Source organism: Leishmania panamensis, assembly GCF_000755165.1.
Source record: "Leishmania panamensis strain MHOM/PA/94/PSC-1 chromosome 25 sequence".
NCBI classification, from domain to species: Eukaryota; Euglenozoa; class Kinetoplastea; order Trypanosomatida; family Trypanosomatidae; genus Leishmania; species Leishmania panamensis.
Genome location: NC_025871.1, coordinates 54221 through 75166, shown reverse-complemented (window position 1 = coordinate 75166; position 20946 = coordinate 54221). Strand labels below are relative to the sequence as shown.

Below are 20946 nucleotides of genomic sequence, written 5' to 3'. Positions count from 1 at the left end.
TGTTGTTGTTGCGGACTGTGGGGGCTTCTGTGGTGGTGCTGACGGATTTTGACTCTGTATGGTGCTATAGGTGGGGGGATTGCGAAGGAGTGTGGACCCGGTAAAGAGCTGAGGCTGTGCCACAAAGCCCGCCGCCAATTCACAACTTGGCCCCCGCTCTTTTCCTTCATTCCCGCCCCCGCCCCCCCCCCCCCTCCTCATCGCTGCGGACGTGTGCGAATTGTGTGAGAAAAACGACGACGTATTACAGAGATGGGCCGAGTGGGCAGCATGGCAAGTGGGGGCTGAAAGACAGCGCCGAAGGAGGGGATCGGGAACACGTGTGTGTGTGTGTGTGTGTGTGTGTGTGTGTTCGCGCTGCTTGTTTCCCTGTCGGTCTACAGTGTGACGGCCATACGGTTCTTCGCTCTCCTCGAATACCCCTTTTTTGGGCTCAGGCGAAAGAGGATGGGGGAGTAAAGGTGTGCTTGCCTTTTCCCTCCTGAGAGTGCTGCTTTCATGTTCACGCACAGCACTCTCGTTGTGTACTCGTCTCGTCATTGCCACCTTTACTTGTTCATTCTCGCTCTCCAGTGACTTCCCCTACGGTGTGCATGCGCAGCAGGACTCACGACTGTAGACCGCTGTTGCCTCACCTTGCACACCCACCTCACAGCTTGCTCCTGTGTGTTTCAGCGTTCACACGCCACTCCACATCGACCCTGACCCTCCCCTCTCCACACTCCCCCCACATACACACTTATCTGAGCTCTCTGCGGCGGCGCCACATTGAAGCAGTGGTGAGCGATAAGGCCAACAGAGAGAGAGGGAGAACAGACGCCACAACGGGCACAGAGACGACTATCGGCTTGACACACTTCACTTTCTGTAGCGACAGAAAATGAGCGAGCGGAAGACGGACATCAAGTTGGCGGACATTAGTCCGGAGATGCAGGCTGATGCCGTAGAAATCTCCACCAAAGCCATCAAGGAGCATCACCTAGAGAAGGACATGGCTGCGCACATCAAGCGCGAGTTTGACAAGCGCTACTTCCCCACATGGCACTGTATAGTGGGCCGTCACTTCGGTGCCGATGTCGAGCACGAGGCCAAGAATTTCATCTATCTCCACGTTGGACAGCTTTCCGTGTTGTTGTGGAAGACAGTGTAGGGATTGCCGGACGCTGCGAGCGTGCATGTGGGGTGTCTGCCGCACTCACTGCTCTATACGTTCTTGCTTCTCTGTTGCTCTCTTTTTCGAGCAGTAGATTCCGTGTTAGCTGGGGCGATAGTGTTGTTGTTGTGCTTGACCATGAGGGCACCTCTCTGTGTGCCACCCTCAATGTACATAGACTGACACGCAGGCACACGCACACTGCAGTTGGGCAAAGCGGCGACTTGCCTGCCTCTCAGATCACACGTTGTGCCCGTACGTGTGTGTGTGTGTGTGTGGTCTTTCACTCCTCTTTGTTTTCCTCGCCCATGTGAATTGGGTCATTGCCCTCCACCCCTTCGTTCTCAGCCGCAGCCTTGCCATTCACTAGGAATCTACACAGGCGCTCTACGTTGAATTTATGGAGTGCGTGGGCGTCGATGTCGCCGTACGTGTCTCTCCCCAAGCGCGCACCCAAACGTTGCCATTTGAACATCAGACGAGTGCCTCGCAGCGCTGGTGTACTTTTGCGTTTCCTCATCTCAACCTTGTCTCCTCCTGCAGACGCGCCGGGGGCCATTGACGGAGTGCGGAGTCCAAGTGCAGCTGTCGAGCCTAGGCGGTTTGGCCAATCAGTGGACGCCCCCCCCCCTATCTGCTCCTCCCACCCTGCTCCACTCGATCACCCACCTTCTCCCCTCCTTCTCACCCCTCTTTGCTTCTGTTGGTGTTTGGCGTGTGTGTGTGCGCAAGCCGTCCCCGTGAGGCTGCGGTCGCTGTGTGTGCGTTTGAGAGAGCATACGCGTAACGAACATGTGAACACGAACAGAAAACGCCCCGATTCTGTTGTGTTGAAAGGAGCCATTCTGTCATGCTTGTCTGCGTGCGTGAGTTCGACAAGTCCGAGCTATCGGCGTGGAATCGCAAGTCGGTCACTCCGCAGCATTTCGAGCGTTACTACTCTCTTTACGCGACTGAGACCAGCGTCACCATCGTGGATGTCGGGGACAGTCGCGCGCGTAAAACGGTGAACTACGATGTGCTCACTAGATCGTCGATGCAGCTGCACGAGCAGGTCGTCGAGCCGCTCCTCATGACAGTGCTGACCCCCAACCGCGCGTCACAAGCAGTTGTCGTGATTGATGGTCAGTCTTGGCATCGTCGCTACACGCTACTAGATCCCGTAGAGGGCCTCCTGGCGCGCACCGCACGCGCCGCTGTTGCCCATCCAGATATCACCTCCGTGTCTGTGAGCGCTGTCACGCTGGAGGACAACAACACACTGACCGATATCATGCCAGACCGGAACTTCGATGCCGCGGGTGGCCAGCCAACCATACTCGAGGACACACGGGAGCAGTTCACATCGGTCGAGGACGCGCACTACATTGTGTTGGACTCAGAATCCACCTGGGACGGCGTGCTGCGCCGCATGACTGCCGCCTTCCCCGAGCTCAAGCATCAGGTCATTAGTTTCATTTTCGCGTTTCATGAGTCGACCGGCTTGCCTAACACCACCATGCAGTTTGTGTCCTTCACGGTGAACGAGGTCGCACGTGGGATGAAGTCGTCTCGGCACGCTGTCTCTTCGGCGGCGGCCTTGGTGGAGTGCCGCTCACCAACGGTCACCTTCACGGCAACCAAGTTGCTTTATCTTTTGAAGCCGACGCTGCTAGGCCAGCAACCGGGTGTGTGGGTTGCGTGCTTTTCCCCCGTCAGCTTGCTAGAGGCAACGGAGACGGAGACATTCCAAGAGGCGTTCGCCGTGGCGCAAACGGCCGCGCGGCTGTACAGCTCCCGCATTGCTGTTCTAAGCGGATGTGATTTTCCTCCGGTTGGCGGCCATGTCTCGCCGATAGTGGGTGCGAACGCCGTGCGCGATTGTGCCGTTGAATCTGTGCCGTTGCCAGGCGTGGAAGGCGGAGCTGTTCACACGACTGCTGCGCCGTTCCGGTCAAGCCCTAGAGAAAAGCCGCAGGCTTCTTTCATGGCTGCATCTCGCGGTACGTCGGAGAATCGCCAGCGTGACGATTCCGCTCACCGCGCCGCTGTTCAGCACCACCTTGTGGACACGCCTGCCGCCATGCAGGAGCGAATTGATGAGAGCGCCTACAGCTGCGCTGCTGCGTCGTCGGCGGCGCCCTCTTCAGACAACTCAAGGGGCGCAAATGATCAGTGTGCAGTGCCGGCAGAACCAGAGGCGCAGGGGGCACCTGCACCTCGCGAGGCGATCCAACGTGGCGCCTCGGAAGAGCGCGCAGCCGCACGGTACGAGCTTGACACATATCGTGCGGTGATGGAGCGGGCTATGGGCAAGCTACGCGCCGAGATGCGCCAGTACGCGGGCGAGTTGCGCGACGCGAAGGAAGAGGTAAAGCGGCAGAAGAAGAAGAGCCGTGAGCTGCAGTCAGAACTGGACGCGGCGCTGTCATCCTATGATGCTGCTGTCAGCGAGAACGAAGAACTGCGCCGGGAGCTTCGTTCCCAGCATCACATGTTTGAAGACAGGCTTTTCGGGATGTTGCAGGGAAACTTGTCCGGCCCAGCAGCACAACAACTAAGGGACAAGCAACAGGGAGAGAGACAGGCGATGATGACCCAAGATCCAGATGACCAGACGGCACGCGTTCTGCGAAGCGATTTGGCACTCCGTGATGCACGCGTGAAGGAGTTGACGGAGCTCGTTGGGCTTCACCAGAGTGAGATTCAGGTGCACGTGGCGAACGAGCAGAGGTATCGGCAGCGAATTCTCGATCTCGAATCGGAGTTGCGCGAGAAAGAGCGAGAGGCCATTGCCGACAAGGCGGCTGTAAAGGAGGCGCGGCGTGCGGCAGACGCTGTACAGGCAGCAGCTGAGGCGCTGCCAGCGCTGTCACGCGCCGCACAGATGAGCAGCGCCACCGCACAAGAGGACCTACGTAGCGTGGAGGAGCGTGCCACAGAGCTAGAGTATCGACTACGTGACACACTTGACGAGTTGCAGAGTGAGCGCACTCGGCGGCTGCGCCTCGAGCACCTCATGAAGCGACGCGAAGAGGAGGAGGTGGCGCAAGCGGCACCCCAAGAAGACGATAACCGTCTGCGAGACCTGCAGCATACATACGAGATGCAACTTCGTGAGCTGAAGGCTGAGATGACCGATTTCCGAGCAGAGGTCTTGCAGCACCTGCCAAAGGCGTCCGTGCCGCCAAACCTCGGTGGTGCCTCCACTAACGCCACCACGCCGGTAGGCCGTCAAGGCCGTGATGACCCTGCGGGTGTCAACCTGCAGCGATTGACACCGCCGTGCGTGTCTCCCATCCCGGATGCTTCTTCGACGAACTTCTTGCATGCTCGCGACGACGTCTCTGTGCAGAGTCATGAGGGCACTAGTACGGCTGCGGCACTCTTGCAGCAGCGCCGCCAGCGGAGCGTACAGTCCTTTGAAGAGTTTATGCAGGAGGAGCCGCAGTATAAACTACACCGCGCCCCTTATTTGCGCCGTCGTCCACGTCCCCCTGCTGCGTAGATCGCAGTGTCTCTGCGTCCTTCTCATCCTCTGTTTTGCGCCGCTTATTATGGTTCTTCTTTTAGATCGTTGTGATGCCCCAACTCACTCTCACTCGCGTTGTTCGCTTGTGTGTCTGCCAGTGCGTGGGTTGGTGTTTAGTTTCCTCACTGGCCTGTTCCACCCCCCATTGTATGAGTACACATATCCACCGCCTCTCTCCCCAACCTCGCCTCAACATCTGAATTGGTGCTGATCGCCGCTTCTCTACTGCTGTTCATGATGAGGGCTGAGGTGTGCGACCGTTTCAATCTCTTGACATGCCACGGCAACGTGACCGATGCATCTTCGCTCTGGTCTCCCTCTTTCCTCCATTTTTTCTCGTGTACGTCATCTCTGACTTGTCAGTTGCGCGCTTCTCCACCTCGCGCGCTTCATTGAACTCCTCTGCTCTTTCCCCACTTTTTCTCTGCTCACTGTCGAGAGAGAGTGTAGGTGTGGGTCTGGGGGTGTTTTACGTCCGCCGAGTTTTTCAACTGAGCGTCTTTGTCCATCCTTACCTCGACAACAGCGACGGAGTGAGCGGAACACAACGTGCGACGCCTCTTCGCACGACGGCACTGAGGTGTCCCCCCCCCCCCACACACACAGCAGCGTGTCGATCCCCCTCCCCCCTGAGCTCGAGCCTTTGCACCAATGAGCGGTGCCCCAGTAAAGCGACGTCGCTTCGACAGCGACGATGACGAGGACGAGTATGTCGCCGGTGCTTCAAACTCCCCTCTTCTTCAGCACGCCGTTAGCACGCCATTCCCGACGGACGAGATGCCCAGCCTAGACGACGGAGAGGGAGAGGGCGACACAGTAGACACATTACTCAGCATCAGGGTAACGGCGCCATCGACGCACCTAGAGGCGGACAGCCCCACAAGTCTGGTGAAAACCACAGCAGACGGGCCTGCACTAGGGCAGCCGATCGCTGCCCCTTCACGCAAGCCGCACTTGCCTCTGGAAGAGGACGAGGACATTCCCGCCGAGTACAAGGGCCTCATCTCTGCAGAGCTGCTGCGCGCCCTCTTTGTACCGCTGGACTACATTTGCAAGCAGAGGCGCTGCACAGATGTGCTGCTGTCTCAGTACGCGCCGGCAGCAGTCGCGTCGAGCTCGACACCAGGGCGTAAGCTGCACCACAACGCATACGGGATTGATCCTGGGTTTCGCTGGGATGGTGTCGTGCGCGGACGTGGCCCGGTTGATTGACGCAGCGATGTCACTGGGAGTGCCACGGCTGAGTGTCTGTCTTTTCCGCTGTGGGGGAGCGCGTTTGTCTCTGTGTTTTGGCAACGGTGGAAGCCAGCACAGGTCTACCCTTTTCCTCCACACAGGAAAAGGAAAAGAAGCAGCAGAGCGAAACAAACGCCCGCTATTCTCCATGGCTCCCAGGAGTTACCGCATGTCTTGCTCTGCCAGATATGAAGCATCCAGGGGAAAGGCGGGTGAGGAGGGCGGGGGGGGGGAAGAGGGACGCGGCAGTGCGGCCTCTGGAGTGGTGTGCCTCTGCCTTCACTTGTCACCTCGATCTCGCTCTCTCTCTCTCTCGAGCACCTCACCGTGCGGATCTGCTCTCCTGTGCTCCTTTTCTCAGAGATCGTGTTGACTTCTGCATCTGTGCTTGTGTGTATGCCTCAAGCTAACAACACCTCCTCCCCCCCCGCATGGTGGCCCGTCATCTTCGGCTTTTCTCGTCCTTGCCTCTCACACCTTGCGCTGCGCACATCACCACCGCAGGCCACAGCAGCCATCCGCCGTACATGCGTGCGCTCAAGCACAACTTCGTCTCAGTACCAGATATTGGACTTCTGAGTGAGCCCTGTGTTCAAACACCCACACAGTCGTATACCTTTTCGGAGTCAGCTTTCTCACGGCGAAGAGGCGAGTGGGGTGGACACCTACGTCGACGCGTTTCTTGCAGGAACCATTTTTCCCCTCTTCCCGCTCATCTTCTCGTGAGGTAGCAAAGAAAGGGAATGCAGTCAGCCGTGGAGGGGAGCGGCCCCTTCACGCGAGAGGAGGAGTCGCGGATGCACCTCCTTCAGGAGCGAGCCCAGGAAGGTGGGAGTCTGACCGAGGCGGAGAGCGTTGAGTTGTCTCAGCTAAAGCGCCGATACCACACCTTCATCGAGGAAGGAGAGCGGCTGTTGCGTGCAAACGCCCCCGCACAGGCGAGTGGTGGCGGCACTACAACTGCAGCAGAGGGGGAGTGGCGCACGGCAGCGACCCTCTCACGTGCGGGAAAGGCCGCCTACTTTTGGGGCTCGCTCATGGCCACGGCGCTGCCGGGCTATGTAGGACGAGTCGCAGGTGTGACGACGGACTTCTTGCACTGGAACTGGATCACCGAGCATTTGGTGCTCGGTGCTATCCCCATCGTGACACAGATAGGCAGTAGTGGCGATCACTTGTCGCAGCTGCGAGCTCAGCTGGACAAGCGACAGCAGACTTTGGGGCTTGTCATTGCGTGCCTGGAGGAGGAGGAGCTCAACGGGTTTGGCATGAACGTTATTCAGTTCGCCAAGGAGGAGGAATGGCGCAAACTTGTCAACCCGCATGTGGAGTACGTTCGTGTTCCCATGGCCGATACAACAGCCAATACGCCGCTGTCGGCTGTTGCGCTGGCGGTGACGCGCATGGAGGCGTGCGTAAAAGAGCGCAAGCAAACCGTTTATGTGCACTGCAAAGCCGGGAAGGGGCGCAGCTGGATGGTGATGATGTGTTACCTCACCACCTGCGGCGGCATGTCCTTTGCCGAAGCCGTTGACCTAATTCAGCAGAACCGCGTCCAGGTGAATCCATCGCAGTCACAGAGGCAGTTTGCCTCCGAGTTCCCCTTCCGCTTTGCTCACTCAAGGTCTCTGCTCGACTCCAACCAAGCAGGCGGTTGCCATCACAATGGGGGCCACCATTGTCACCCACACGAGGCGTGTCATCACGGGACCGCTGATGCTCTGTAGCGCCTGAAAGGTGAACGTTGACGCAGAGCCAAGCGCGTGATTTGTCGGGCACAAGGACCATTGTGGTAGTCTGGCTGCAGCATGGTTTTCTTGTCGCATGATGGGGGCTAGCAACACATGTACTCAGCGTCTTCCTCCAGTTTCCTTGGCGTTCTCTTCTTCCCCTTCACCTCCGGCTGTCGCCACCACCACCGCCACCACCGTGTGCTGTTTCACGTGCGTATGTATTGACCTTCCTCGGGTTGTTGAGCACCCCTAAAGTCTCGAGGCGGGAAGGGGCGAGGGCAGCGTGGCGATGGCGAGGGAGGGGAAGTGGCGGTATGGCATTCTCTCTGCCTCGTTCTCCTTGTGCTTTTTTTGCTTCGCATACCCCTACATCATCTGTGCCCGCATTCTGCATTCCTCAGTGTGCGCGCGCTCTCTTATCCCGTGCTCCCCCTGCCCCTCGGTATTTTTCATGCATTGCAGGGCTCTTCACACTTCCTTGAGTACACGCCCGCACTTACCTACGCCACCCCGTCAGTTCTCCTGCCACCCTTTCTATCCCACCTCTCTCCACCTCCTCTTTTAAACGCGCAGATTAGGGGTGGGGGAGGAGGATAGGGGAAAGAGGGAGGCAGTAGTGGCGACTGGGCGATCTACGCAAGAACTCCCGAGGGGGGGGGGTGAAGAAATGCACAGGGAAGAGCGGGGTCCTTCGCTACTTTGCTGCTTCTTCTTGTTTTCATCGCCTGTTTCGCCTCTCCTTGCACCCGCGTGTGTGCAGTCGATGTTTTGATTCGCCTCTCAGTTGCCAGCAACTCGCTTGTTTTGGGTTACACGTGCGTTGTCCGACACGTTTGCTTTCCAGACGAGAACGCGGGAGAGGGAGAGCGAGAGATTTCTGGTAAGGAGACGCTTGTCAACGACCGCCCGCATTGCAGAGAATCTTCCCACCGCCTATTCCCCTCACGCTGGAGTGTCCACTGTACTGTCTGTCTGTGTCACCAGGCCAGTGGGAAGGTCGTCGGCGAAGGCACCACTTTTCGCGCTCGGTGTGGTCTCGCCATCTCCTCTTCTCCGCGCTGTCGATGCGCCTCTCCACATTGCCGTTCTCTTTTGCGCTAACAAAGGGCGGGAAGCGACATGGTTGTCCCCGCTGCTGCCCGGGCCCTCTGCGGTGTGCCTCTCCGGTGCTCAAATGTTCGCCTCCTGTTTTGCTCTCTTTTATCTCCCTCTCTTCCTCCCTTTTTGGCCTCGTCTCTCTGCTCTCCTGTACGCCGTTGGGTCTTTCCTCTCCCGTGTTCATGTTCGCACCTCCCCAACACATCACGACTGCTCTGATGCTGCGCGGGCACCATTTTGGAGAAGCACGCGCGCAAGGTGCAAGCCACCCTTATTTGAGGCCGCGTGTGTTTGAGCGTCAAACTCAGGAGCGGCTCACTTATTTGTGCCCGCTGCAGGTTCCCTGCATCATGTCCCTCTCCGGGGCGTGTGACGCCATCGCCTGCATTTCAGATGCCACCACACACACACAAGTTACAGCGATCGCTAGGCAGTGTGAGCCACACCTTGGCAACGTGCGCGAGGTGCTCGATGCACTAGAGAACACGCTGTCAACATCGGCAGGGGTACAGCGGCTGATGTTGTGGTTTCTCGTGGACCGACTGGCGAAGCAGCACGTGCTTTTCTGTGATGCGCTGCGCCCGATGATGATTCACTTGTGCACCCACTACGGGCCTGCGCGCACCTCGGACGAGTGGCAGGACTTCGTGACTCTCTTGAAGAGCTCGTTGTCGGTCACTTTTGGGCAAACGATGATTTCCCTTATCTTGTTACAGCTCGGTGAAGAGGGGAAGACAAGGGGGTCGGGGAGGGACAGCAACAGCCAGCCTGCACAGCGTAAGCAGCGGAGCAGCACCGCTCTCACAGTGCATTCGAAGGCCCTCCGCACCACTGGGGCCTTTACAACCAAGGCCATAGCTGTCGAGCGATCCACTGAGCACAAGCACTTGCTGCAGGTGAAGACGATGGACAGTCAAATGGCAATGACTGTTTCGAGCAGCTACGCACCATCCCGCCCCGTCGAGATTGTCGCGCCAGAAATGCGCCCCGACGCGAACGCCCCGCGCGGCTTCATGCAGGCCCTACCAGAGGGCTACATGGAGAACTACCACGAGGCGCGTCGCAAGCGCCTGCGTGAGATGATGGAGCGCAACCGCGAGGAACAAGACCGCAAGCAGGAGCACGAAATGCTGAAGCGTGTGCGCCAGGACACCGCCGACGCTGCGGCCGGCACGCACTCGGGTACCGGTGTAGTGGGTGGCTGTGCGGAATGGGCTAGCGGGGCATACCCGGACTTCGCGGATATTCAGATGCCGTTGGAATTACCGCGCGACGAGCATGGGGTGAAGCGCGGCAACTTTCCCCTCGGTGTGCGCTTCATCCGGGACGCCGTTGCGGCGTGTGGTGGTGCGGTGGAGCTAGATGTGGTTGTGAGCCGCATCTCAACGCTGGCGAACAGGGAGGCGGTCGCCGAGTTTGGCAACGTGCGCGAGTTCTTGCTTATCCACTCTCCGACTTTCCGGCTGGTGAACGAAGATGGTCAGTGGATTGTGCGTCTGGCGAACAACAAGAATGGGGAGGAGGCGACGTGGAAGTCAATGCAGTGCCCGGCGTGCTCAAAGGTGGTACGCGGCCGTAACTTTGCACGTCACTACAACTGTCGTCGATGCATCACGGCCCAGATCGCGTTAGGTCTGCAGGGAGACGCGGAGGAGCGTGGACCCATCGCAGAGCTAGCGCACACGGCAAAGCGTGTGCTATCGTTGCGTGAGGCATGCGACGATGGAGACCTTGATGCCCTCGCTGACTGCCTCGAACGTGCGGCGGCAGTGCGGCGCTTCCGCCTCGGATCTACGCGGCAGTTTGCACCAATCATGAAGGTGATGCGGGTTGTGCGAGACTGCTGGCTGGCCAAGAAGGGCGTGGAGGAGGTCGTGGACGCGGAGGTAACGGCGGCCGATGTATCGGTTGGCAACCTATTCCGCATTTTTGGTGAGAACATTCACCGCCTTCCTATTGCATGGATTGAGATGGGCGACGTGATTGACATGTGTCACCGTTTCACAGACAAGGTGGTGCCTCCCTTCAACCCGCCCCCGCGACCGGCGGACCCGCGCATCAGTCTGCAGAATGAGTACCCAGGGTTCTTGCTGTGCGAGAGTGAGGTGGACGACGAGGATTTGCCCAGTGACAACGAAGACGAGTTTTCGGACGACGAGGCCCCGGCCTTCACCTTTGCGCCACCGGTGGATGTCGCCGAGTCACTCTTCACAGCCGCGTTTGAACGGGACACGAAGCGACTGCAGCACCGAATGCGGACGGCGCCGCCGATGGTGCTTCAACGAGTGCTACAAACCGACGGCACACAGACGCAGGCGGAGATGTACGCGGAATTCACCAAGACGGTTCACACGCACTCGGGACACCACCATGGTCCCAATGGCGGTGGCGGCAACAGCTATCGTCATCGTCATGGTCACAGTGGCGGCGCTGGGAGGGGTGGCGGCGGTGGCTACCAAGGCCGCCATTACGTTCGCCAGCGCCCGAACTGAATGTGACACTTGACAATTTCCTCTCCCACGCTCCAGCAGGTACTCGCTGCCTCCTTCTCAGCGCCTTGGCGCGTTGCTTGTGTGTGCATGTGCGTGTGTGCGTGTGCGTGTGTGTATGTTTCATCGCTTCCTTTCCATTCCGGTGGGTGCAAGGGATCGTAAACTCGGCAATCGGTCCCGTTGCGTGTCCCTATGCGTTGGGTCTTCCTACTCCATTGGTGGACGTTCGCCATTTCGTAAAGCAAGAGACAAACCCAAGCGAGAAGGATATGGCATTCTACACACGTTGACCACCTCAACTCAGGCAAGTGTGTGTGGCACCTTTTTGATGGACGCGGCTGCATAGGGAGAGGTAGGCCGAGTGATGCGACTCTCTTATCTCCCCCCTCTTCCAGTTGGGAGTAGGGGTCGCGTAGTGCTCCCGGCGCTTGTAGTCCTCTGGCCGCCGCACACCTGTCTCTTTTTCCATATGCCCCTTGTCATTTGTGAAAGGCGCGTGTGTCTTCCTGTTGCTTTGCTTCGGCAACGGCCACGAGGCGAATACTCCTGCCTGCGCGTGCGTTTCCCGTCGATTGGGCGCCCATGGAGGAGAGCGCCCAATACCTGCATGTGGCCGCCTGCAGCTGCGCTGGCCCTCTAGCCTGTCCGTCAGTGCGTTATGCCTCCTACCCTCTCTTTGGCGCCTCTTTCTGTTCTTTCGTTCACGGCTTCACCCACTAATGGTCCTCATTGCTGGCGCCGCTGTGTTGCACCTGAAAAACATACAACACAACAATGGCAACACAGCGTGCCTGCGCAGTTTGTCTTCTTTGTTTTTCTCTCCCACCGTCCGGTGTCCGTCTTGACTTTCTGCGCATCCTCACGCTGGCTCAATTTGCACCGCTTTCTCACATATACACACACACACACACCAGGTGTGTGTACAGGCGCACCCACCTCATCACAGATTGCCGTCTCGCCCCCCACCCCTTTCCTTGCGTGTGTCACTTTTCTGCTTGTGTGTGTGTGTGTGTGCCTCCAGTGTGACCCATTCATTACAGGAGGTGCACATTGTCTCCCCCTTCGTGCGTCTTACGTTCATGTGCGGCTGCTACTTCACGGCGCATCAGTCATAGACACAGAGCGTGAGGGGATCCTCTCTCCCTCTCCTCTGTGTTGTAGTGTACAGCCGCAACAAGTGAAGCGGCCATACCGTTGGGCACACGCACGCACGCAGAGACCCACGAAGGAAAGAGGTCGAGACAGGCATAGCAGCAGTATCGCTTGCGCATCTCCACCTTTCTCTCCCCACACGTACACAGCGCTCTTAAGTACCGCACGCGGCCCACCTGCTTCGTCTGCGGGGATCCTCGTGTGTGTGTGTGTGTGTGTGTGTGCCTTCCCCTTACTGTGAGTAGGGCCTGTTGGCCTCCTCCTGTCAGTTGTTGTTTGGCTCCCTTCGATCGCGTATCATTTTACGCTAAGTGGCACCCGCTCCTCCCTTTCCCTCCCTCTTGTGCAACGCGAGACGCGCACACACGCACCCAGAGGTACACAGCGGTGCGCCAAGTAAGCGGTGCCGCACCACCGTTCTGCCCGGCGCTCTCTGGATGACATTTGTTTCGTCTTCCCGTGCGCCCCTTTTGTTTGTCTCCCTCCCTCTCTCTGTGCACGCGTGTGTCCCGTCGTGTGTGTGTGTGTGTGTGTGTGTGTCGGTGACTTTTAGACAACGCACAGAAGCGCGCGGCCAGGCCTACACACTCCGTGACACGCAGACACCCACAGTCATTCACTTCCCCCTCCCCCCTTCCACACGGCTCAAGTAACGCCAGCACAGATCCATGAGTGTACAAGGAGGCACGTTGCCACCACTGCGTCCCCCTCTTCGCCTCGCCTTCTTGTCTTGTGCCTCTTTTTTTCTCCTCCTCCTCCTGGATTAAACCGCATCAACCCATAGCGGGCACCGCCTCCCCCCCTCTTGGCCCCCGCGCGCTTTGTTGACCCCTCGCGTGTGTGGGCGCACTCGTGTTTATTATCGCTTTTGTTCTTTTGCGCTGCTGCCTCTCCTCCTTCTCTCTGCAGGCGCTCTTGTTGGTTGTCGGTGTGTGTGCGTGTGTGTGTTGCAGTGCCGCGTCTCGGCTTTTTTGTTTCTCCGGTAGATCCTTGGCGAATGAACACCGATGACGCCCGTGAAATGCTCGCCGGCTCGCTGGGTGGGGCGAGTGCGACTGTGATCGAATACCCAATGGACACCATCAAGGTGCGCTTGCAGGACGATGGAAAGCGCTACGACGGCATCCTGCAGTGCATTCGCACCATCGCCAAGGAGGAGGGAGCCGTGAACGGCCTCTTCCGCGGTCTGCCTGCTCCAGTGATTGGCGCGGCGTGCGAGAACGCCATTTTGTTCGTGTCCTACCGCCTGGCGATTGACGAGTTTCAGAAAGTCACCTATGGCCACTGTGATCCGCCCAACCAGGAGCCGTACCTGGCGGTGTCGGTGGCGGGCGCCGCTGGTGGCGTTGTCGTTTCGCAGGTGCTCACCCCGGCGGAGCTCATCAAGTGCAAAATGCAAATCCAGAATACGCTTCCGGTAGACGAACGCATCTACAAAAATTCTCTCGACTGCGCCGCTGTCACGTACCGGCGCCGCGGCATCCGCGGCCTGTTCCGTGGGCACACGGCGATGATGGTGCGCGAGGCCGTCGGCTGCGCGTTTTACTTTTTAGCCTTCCAGTATGTTATCCGCCTCTTCCTGTCAGAGGGGCAGAGGTTCCATGAGGCGCCACCGTGGGTGCACTTCCTCGGTGGCGGGTGCGCTGGGGTCGCGTTCTGGACCTCTACGTACCCCGTCGATGCCGTGAAGACGAAGCAGCAGACAATGAAAGCTGACTATCTGAAGCTGAATTTTCGTCAGGCGTGCGCGCGGCTCTACAAGACGGAGGGCATGCGCGGTCTTTTCCGTGGCTACAGCATCACGGCAGTGCGGGCCTTTCCGGGCAATGCTGTCCTGATTGCTGTCTATGAGCAGGTGAATGCCCTCTGGGAGTATTCGTTTAAGGCCCCCGGCAAGAAGCTGATGTAGCACTTTGTCTTGTTAGCTTCACTGCCAGTGGTGAAGCGTGTGGGTCGAGCCTTGCTCGTAGACGAGGCTAAAGGAGTGGAAATAAAGAGGCGTGTATGTGTGTACGTATAGTTCGAGGCGGGGGTGCAGGGTGAGGTGGGGAGGGGGAGGTTGGGGCTGGCAACACAAGAATGCTCTTTCAAATTAGTTTGGCTGTTGTCGATGTTATTCGTTGTGTCTTGAGCACTTCGGCTGTCCGCACTCCTCTCTGTCTCTCCTTGTCCCTCAGTCACCGTACAAACTGGATGTATTTTGGGCGTTCTGCACACGCTATGCCGCTGAGGCTAGCGCTCCTCCTCCTCCTCTTATCTTTTTCCCGTCCCGAGGCTTTTGACTGCGTGTCATCTCCCCCTCGCTGCTTGTGGCCCCAACGACGACGAGGGACACACCTCAGTACGTCGTGTCTCGGGATTCAGTTCTCACCCTGTGCGGGGGAGCCAGGCAGCCTCCCCTATCCTTGCCAATGCCGCGCCACTTCTGTTAGTGGAAGAGTGAAGTGCCTACAGCATAGGCAACTCAGAGCGATGCATCGCTACTGGCATCGGTGACCATGTCTTGCATAGAGTGGGGTTGGAGAGATCCGTGACAGTGAATACGCTTGTATCACCCATAGGATGGGCATAGCGTCAGCGTGGCTCGCACGTATCGCACCCGGGTGCCATTCCTACTGGTGGAGAGCTTGAGTCATTCCGAGAGCCACGCCAGGTGGCGACCAGAAGAATGGCAGCAACAGTGAGGTGTTCTGCGGGGCAGGCGGGTTGGTAGAGTTTGGAGCAGGAACGGTGCTCTAGTGGCAGAGTCGGCGTACTGCTGTAGCGCGGCTCTACGGGTGCCATCGCGCCACCCGATGAGCCGGTAGCAGGCCGGATCAAGCCAGGTACGACTCACGTTCTACGTCCAAATGATTGTAATGGACGAACAAATCGATGTGCCTGTGAAGCCGACGAAGGCGGGGTGTTTTGGGAGTGTGCGAGCGGTGAGCAGCCGTGTTGTTTGCCGCTAGCTAGCGCTGTGGGTCTCTTGAAACTCAAAGTGAGACCCTCTCACTTCTTCTGTGGGGGATAGTAGTGACGCACACATTAAGTTCGTTGATGCGGCGTATTCTGGCGGGCTCGCTCGCTTTAGTCTTTCGCTCCATCTCTCTCTCTTGCCCGTTTCGCACTCGCCCTCCCTCTTTGGACATACGTGCGTGTCTTGGCAAGTATTCCCCAGTGGCTTCTCTTGCGGATAATGAAAGAAAAACGAAGCTACTCAGCTACTCAGCAGACGCCAATGGGCGAGGGAGAGTGGTTAGGCCTCGTGTTAAGCTACTCCTTCCACGCAGCGTCTCATGGCTTGCACGCATGGTAGTGTAGGTCAGGGAGAGGCAGCCTCATCTCCCTGTGCCTGCAGAAGAGATGTGAAGGTTGTCCTTAGTTCCTGGCGTGCGTGCCGAATCACACGTCTCGGAGGCGGTCTTCATGTCAGAACGTATTAAGCCTTTACCCCCCCCCCCCCCCCGCTTAGAGTCGTTGAAGAGAGAAGTGGCGTTGTGGAGTGCGGGATACGGGGCTCTCTCTCTCTCTAGCCGTACTTGGCTGTGCGCACCTCACCGACTGCGTGTCGACGATCCCCACTTTCTTCTCACTCTTTTCCCCCTTTCCTCCGCCGGGTACACACGCCCACGTGCCCTCGTCACACGCGCCATTCAGTTGTATACGCACATACATGCCTGTAGAAGGGCACGTGCTGGTCGTGCACCACATCTCAACTGTTCATGGTTGACGAGCTTAGACTCTTCCGCATCCACACGCAACTTTCCTCTCTTGTCTGTTGTTGTACAGCACACGTCTGTATCGGCGGACTTGTGCAAGGGATCTCGAACGGCCCCTTGGACATCTGAGGGACAAGTGAGGCTTCCAAGCAGTGCGAGGGCCATTTGCTTTCCTCTTCTTACTCGCACTTTCTCATCGCGTCCATTAGAGAATAAAGAGAGAAGGCGGCGAGGGCAAGACCGAAGTCACACACCGAACGAGACCCATTCTCGATCAGCGCGACACATTTCATTTTTTGATTCCTCTCGTACAGTGAGACGTGTGCGTCTGCGCGTGCGGGCGGGAGACGACGTGTCGGGGACCGTTTTGTTGCTGCGGCGTCTTTGGCTTTGGTGTCGTAGTCGCTCATCACGCAATGGGCCTCACGCAACAGTTTGTGATCCCCAACGCAGACGTGGGTCGGGGGCATGTTGTGCAGGCGCTGCACCCGTCCTCGCCGCTGATAGCGGTGGCTGGCTCAAAAGAGCGCGTACTCATCACGAGCAAGCTGGGTAAGGTGGAGCATCAGTTCCCCATGCCGGGTGTTGTGGACATGGCATGGGAGTGCGGCAGCGACACGCTCGCCATCATCACCAGCCGCTCCTCTGCAGTGCACTTGTACACGCATCGCACACACCACAGCGACACCATAGACACAAAGCTGAGTGACCTGTGCTTCATCTCCTGGTCCCCTGCGCAACCGCTGTTCGCCGCCGGCTCGAAGAGCGGCCAATTTGTACTGTACAACCGGAGAACACTGCGGCTTGTGCCCGTTGTGGGGACGCACACGAAGCAGGTGATCTCCGCCGTGTGGACGCATGCGCAGGACCACCGTCTAGTGATTATCTCCGCAGACTGCACCTTGTCCATATCTGACGCTGATGGCAACAAGCTCCAAACGATTCCATTGCCATCTATACCGAAGTCGGTGTGTGTCTCTTGGACGCCCGGCTCGCCGAAGCATTTGAGTCTCGCTGCTGTGAATCTGATCACCGCAGTACTGGTTGTTGACCTTCGCTCCTTCACCACGTCAGGCGGCCAATTCAACGGCAATCTTGGCCCCATCACGTGCCTGACTGCCGGCCGCAATGGCGAGTTCGTGGCGGGGTTCAAGAGCGGCGCGGTGGGTCTGCTGGACCTGGCCGGCAGCGAGGTACGGCTGCGCAGCTCCGTGAGTGTGTCGAAGGACGCCGTACACATGGTGAACTTCGGCGAAGGCAGCGGTCTTGTCGCGGCTGTCGCTGAGCACCGTGTATGTCTTTTGCGTATCAACGATGATGGTATCGCTGCTACCGGCGACGAGGCCACGTTGGGCCTCGGTGACGGCGTGCCAGAGTCGCTCAAGTGGTCGAGAGACGGCCAGCTTCTCCTCCTCGCCACGGACCAGGGCAATGTCACTGTATTCACACTAAACGTGCTGAACGTCAGCGCTTCATACGGCACGCTTGTCTTTTCCTTTATCTCCACCCGCACTATTGGAGTGAAGAACTTGCAGGATAGTCGTGTGGTATGCACAGTGCCCGTAAACAGCGACCCAACCTTTATGGCAGCGGGCATGGCGATGCTGGGCATCGGCGAGAACAACCAGGTGTCCTACTACGAGTATTTCATCCCCAATAGCCTCGCATGCCCCATGGCGGACCTGGGCAAGAATCTGTCAGAGGCGCCACAGCAGGCGCACTCGGGGTTTCTGAGGACGGTGGAGTACACGTCGACGGTCACCGACCTGAAGGTGAACTCACAGCTAGCTGCGGTTGTGTGCGACGGGCGAGTGCAGTTGAGCCCAATCCGCGACACCCCACAGGCTGCCGCGCCCTTGTACTTCCCTCAGAGCGGTGACACGCGCCTCGTCTCCATCGGCCTCTCCGAGGTGTTTTTCCTCTACGCGACGACGAGTCGCGTGAGCGTCTACGCGCTGCACAACATGCAGCAGGTGGCCACGTTTGCATGCAACACGGGTCTCAAGCGCGCCTTCCCGAATCCCGCCTGCACGCGCGTCGCCTACGTGGACGAAGGCAACAAGCTCTTCAACCTGAATCTCGTGACAGAGGTGGCGAACAAGGCGGAAGGCTTTGAGTCGGACCAGAAGACGGTGCTATGGGATCAGGCAGAGGCGACGATCTTCATCACGCACGACAGCCAGAAGTGTGTTACCTTTGTGAATACGCCGCACAGTCGCCACGGCGCGACGTGTGAATCGGTGCTGGTGAAGGAGAGCAGCAGCACGAACCTGTACACGCCACTGCCGCCCAACTACACCCCCATCACACTCTTTCGCGGTGCGGTTGTGTGCCAGACGTCGAACGGGACGCTGGACTCAGTGCCGCTGCACACGCACAGCAACATCTTCTTGCGGACTCCTAACGCTGAGGCATTCTATAACAACTTTTCACTGAATCGTCTGCGATGGTCATCGAACAACATTTCGGCACCACAGGAGGCAGAGGACTTGGCTGTGAAGGCGCTGCACATGCTGGACGTGGAGCTGGCAATCCGGGTCTACCGGCAGTTGTCGCAGCCGAGCCTGGTGCTGTGCCTGGAGAAGATCCGCCACATCCATGAGAAGAACCTGCTACTCGGCCACGTGTCGATGATCATGGGGTACATGAAGGACGCGCAGAACTTCTTTCTCCGCTCCTCGCAGCCGCTCTGCGCCTTGGAGATGCGGCGCGATATGATGCAGTGGGAGTCCGCACTCTCTCTAGCAGAGCAGCTCGCACCAGAGGAAGTGCCCATCATCTCGCGCGAGTACGCGCAGCAGCTCGAGTATCGCGGTGAGTACGTAAAGGCGGAGGAGATGTTTCAGCAAGGTCACCGCAAGCCGCCTACGGGCCACGCGAGCACGGAGCTGGCGGTGGGCATCCGGGAGGTGGAGCGGCACAACGAGCAATGCTGGCAGGGTGCAGCCCGCTGCCAGATTCGCACCGGCAACATCGCCGATGCGATGAAGATTGCGAAGGAGTCGACAGACTTGTCATTCGTGAAGGACTGCGCGAAACTTTGCGAGGACAACCACAAGCACGAGGAGGCGGCGCAGCTCTACGAAAAGGCTGGCGACCTCGAGCGGGCGGCGACCATCTACATTGAGCGCTGCAAGAACCTGAAGGCGGCGTCTCGCCTGCTGCCCCTCATCAAGTCGCGCAACATTATTGGCATCTATGCCCATGGCAAGGAGGCAGACGGGGCCTTCGCGGAGGCTGAGAAGGCGTACCTGCAGGCCGAGGACTGGGACAACGCGGTGCGGTTGAGGCTGGACATGCTGAACGACCTTCATGGCGCCTACGTCATTGTACGGGAGACCCGCTCCGCCACCGCAGCTACACTCGTTGCCAAGAAGTGCAAGCTACAGAACGAGTATGGCACTGCGGTCGAGTTTCTCGTGCTGGCCAAGTCGCTGACCGAGGCGTTCGAGCTGGCAAAGGCGCACGATTGCATGTTCCATTTTGAGAGTGCCCTGCTGAATCAAGTTCAGCTGAAGGACGGCGTCGCCCCGCTCGTGAACCAGGCAGACTTCACCATGATTGCGGAGTATTACGACAACAACGGCAAACCTGGCCAGGCTGGCATGTACTATCACATCGGTGGCAACTACCCTAAGGCGCTCACAAAGTATCTCGAGTCGGGGCAGCCCGAGGATATCGAGAAGGCGGTGGAGGTGGTGGGTAAGGCGCACAGCGACAGTCTGACGAACAAGTTCATTGATTACCTCATGGGCGAGTCGGATGGCGAGCCAAAGGATCCATCGTACATTTTCAAGCTCTACTTAGCTATGGGTAGCTACGAGAAAGCGGCGAAGACATCCATCATTATCGCGGCGAAGGAGCAGGAGATGGGCAACTACAAGAGCGCGCACAAAACCCTCGTTGAGGCCTACCGCATTCTTCTGCGGAAGAACATACGTGTGCCGAACGACCTGCGCCGCACGCTGATGCTACTACATTCATACATCATTGTCAAGGATTTGCTTAAAATCATGCACTACGAAGATACGGCGTGCCGCATGCTGCTGCGCGTGTCGCGCAACATCCAAAAGTTTCCGAAGCACATTGTCACCATCGTCACCACGACTGTGCTGCAGTGCGTCAAGTCGAACTTCAAGAAGTCCGCCTTCGAGTACGCCTGCTTCCTCATTCAGAACGAGACGTACCGGACGGAGATGACGGAGAAGTCCCGCAAGAAAATCGAGGGCATCGTGCGTCGCCACACCAAAGATGACGCTGCCGACCCAGTTGAGCCGACGCTGCCGTGTCCCTACTGTGACGCGCCCGTCGCCGAGACAGAGCTGGACTGCGGTGCCTGCAAGAACACGATCCCGTTCTGTATCGTGACAGGCAAGCACATCGTAAAGAACGACTACGCGGCAACTCCTTGCTGTGGCTTCCTTGCCACCTACTCGGCGTTGATGACACGGCTGAAGGAGACGCTCACGTGCCCGGTTTGCGAGGCGATAATCGACATCAGTAAAGTGAGCCGTGAGACCGAGCCGGACTTAAAGACGCTTCTTTAGAGAAGAGTGCGGAGTGTCTGCGGGGAAGGGGAGGAGTACTGGTGTCTTGAGGCACCTCGTTTGCTGCGAGGGCAATGTTGGCGGCTTGACGAGCAACAAATGTACATAACGCTGGGCAGTCATTGAGAGCGAGGGAAGGAAAGACGGAGAGAGGAAGAACAAATCTGGGGGAGGGGTCGAGAGGGAATAAACTGACCTGCCCTAGTGCTCGATGCACGTTATCCCTTCCCCCCCCCCCCACCGCACGCGCGCGCGCGCACGCGCGCCTCGCGCGCGCGCGCGCGCGCGTCGCGTCGTCGTCGTCGTCGTCGTCGTCGTCGTCG

General features: G+C 58.5%; 7 protein-coding genes across 7 annotated transcripts, besides 1 other annotated feature; all 7 read left to right on the top strand.

Moving 5' to 3' along the window:
• Positions 1 to 880: 880 nt before the first annotated feature.
• LPMP_250270 (Dynein light chain 1, cytoplasmic, putative) lies at positions 881 to 1150 on the top strand (the record flags this gene model as incomplete). The annotated part of the gene is made up of 1 exon (XM_010701297.1): positions 881 to 1150. The coding sequence occupies one exon, from the start codon at positions 881 to 883 to the stop codon at positions 1148 to 1150; it is 270 nt and encodes an 89-aa protein (XP_010699599.1).
• Positions 1151 to 2003: 853 nt separating this feature from the next.
• Positions 2004 to 4640, top strand: LPMP_250260 (hypothetical protein; the record flags this gene model as incomplete). The annotated part of the gene is made up of 1 exon (XM_010701296.1): positions 2004 to 4640. One exon carries the CDS (start codon positions 2004 to 2006, stop codon positions 4638 to 4640), a length of 2637 nt encoding a protein of 878 aa, XP_010699598.1.
• A 675-nt stretch (positions 4641 to 5315) lies between these two features.
• Positions 5316 to 5876, top strand: LPMP_250250 (hypothetical protein; the record flags this gene model as incomplete). The annotated part of the gene is made up of 1 exon (XM_010701295.1): positions 5316 to 5876. One exon carries the CDS (start codon positions 5316 to 5318, stop codon positions 5874 to 5876), a length of 561 nt encoding a protein of 186 aa, XP_010699597.1.
• A 767-nt stretch (positions 5877 to 6643) lies between these two features.
• LPMP_250240 (dual specificity phosphatase, putative) lies at positions 6644 to 7627 on the top strand (the record flags this gene model as incomplete). Its single annotated transcript, XM_010701294.1, has 1 exon — positions 6644 to 7627. The coding sequence occupies one exon, from the start codon at positions 6644 to 6646 to the stop codon at positions 7625 to 7627; it is 984 nt and encodes a 327-aa protein (XP_010699596.1).
• A 1454-nt stretch (positions 7628 to 9081) lies between these two features.
• Positions 9082 to 11223, top strand: LPMP_250230 (hypothetical protein; the record flags this gene model as incomplete). The annotated part of the gene is made up of 1 exon (XM_010701293.1): positions 9082 to 11223. The coding sequence occupies one exon, from the start codon at positions 9082 to 9084 to the stop codon at positions 11221 to 11223; it is 2142 nt and encodes a 713-aa protein (XP_010699595.1).
• A 2173-nt stretch (positions 11224 to 13396) lies between these two features.
• Positions 13397 to 14284, top strand: LPMP_250220 (mitochondrial carrier protein, putative; the record flags this gene model as incomplete). The annotated part of the gene is made up of 1 exon (XM_010701292.1): positions 13397 to 14284. One exon carries the CDS (start codon positions 13397 to 13399, stop codon positions 14282 to 14284), a length of 888 nt encoding a protein of 295 aa, XP_010699594.1.
• Positions 14285 to 14695: 411 nt separating this feature from the next.
• Positions 14696 to 15190: a repeat region.
• A 1461-nt stretch (positions 15191 to 16651) lies between these two features.
• LPMP_250210 (hypothetical protein) lies at positions 16652 to 20623 on the top strand (the record flags this gene model as incomplete). Its single annotated transcript, XM_010701291.1, has 1 exon — positions 16652 to 20623. The coding sequence occupies one exon, from the start codon at positions 16652 to 16654 to the stop codon at positions 20621 to 20623; it is 3972 nt and encodes a 1323-aa protein (XP_010699593.1).
• Between the last annotated feature and the right edge of the window lie 323 nt (positions 20624 to 20946).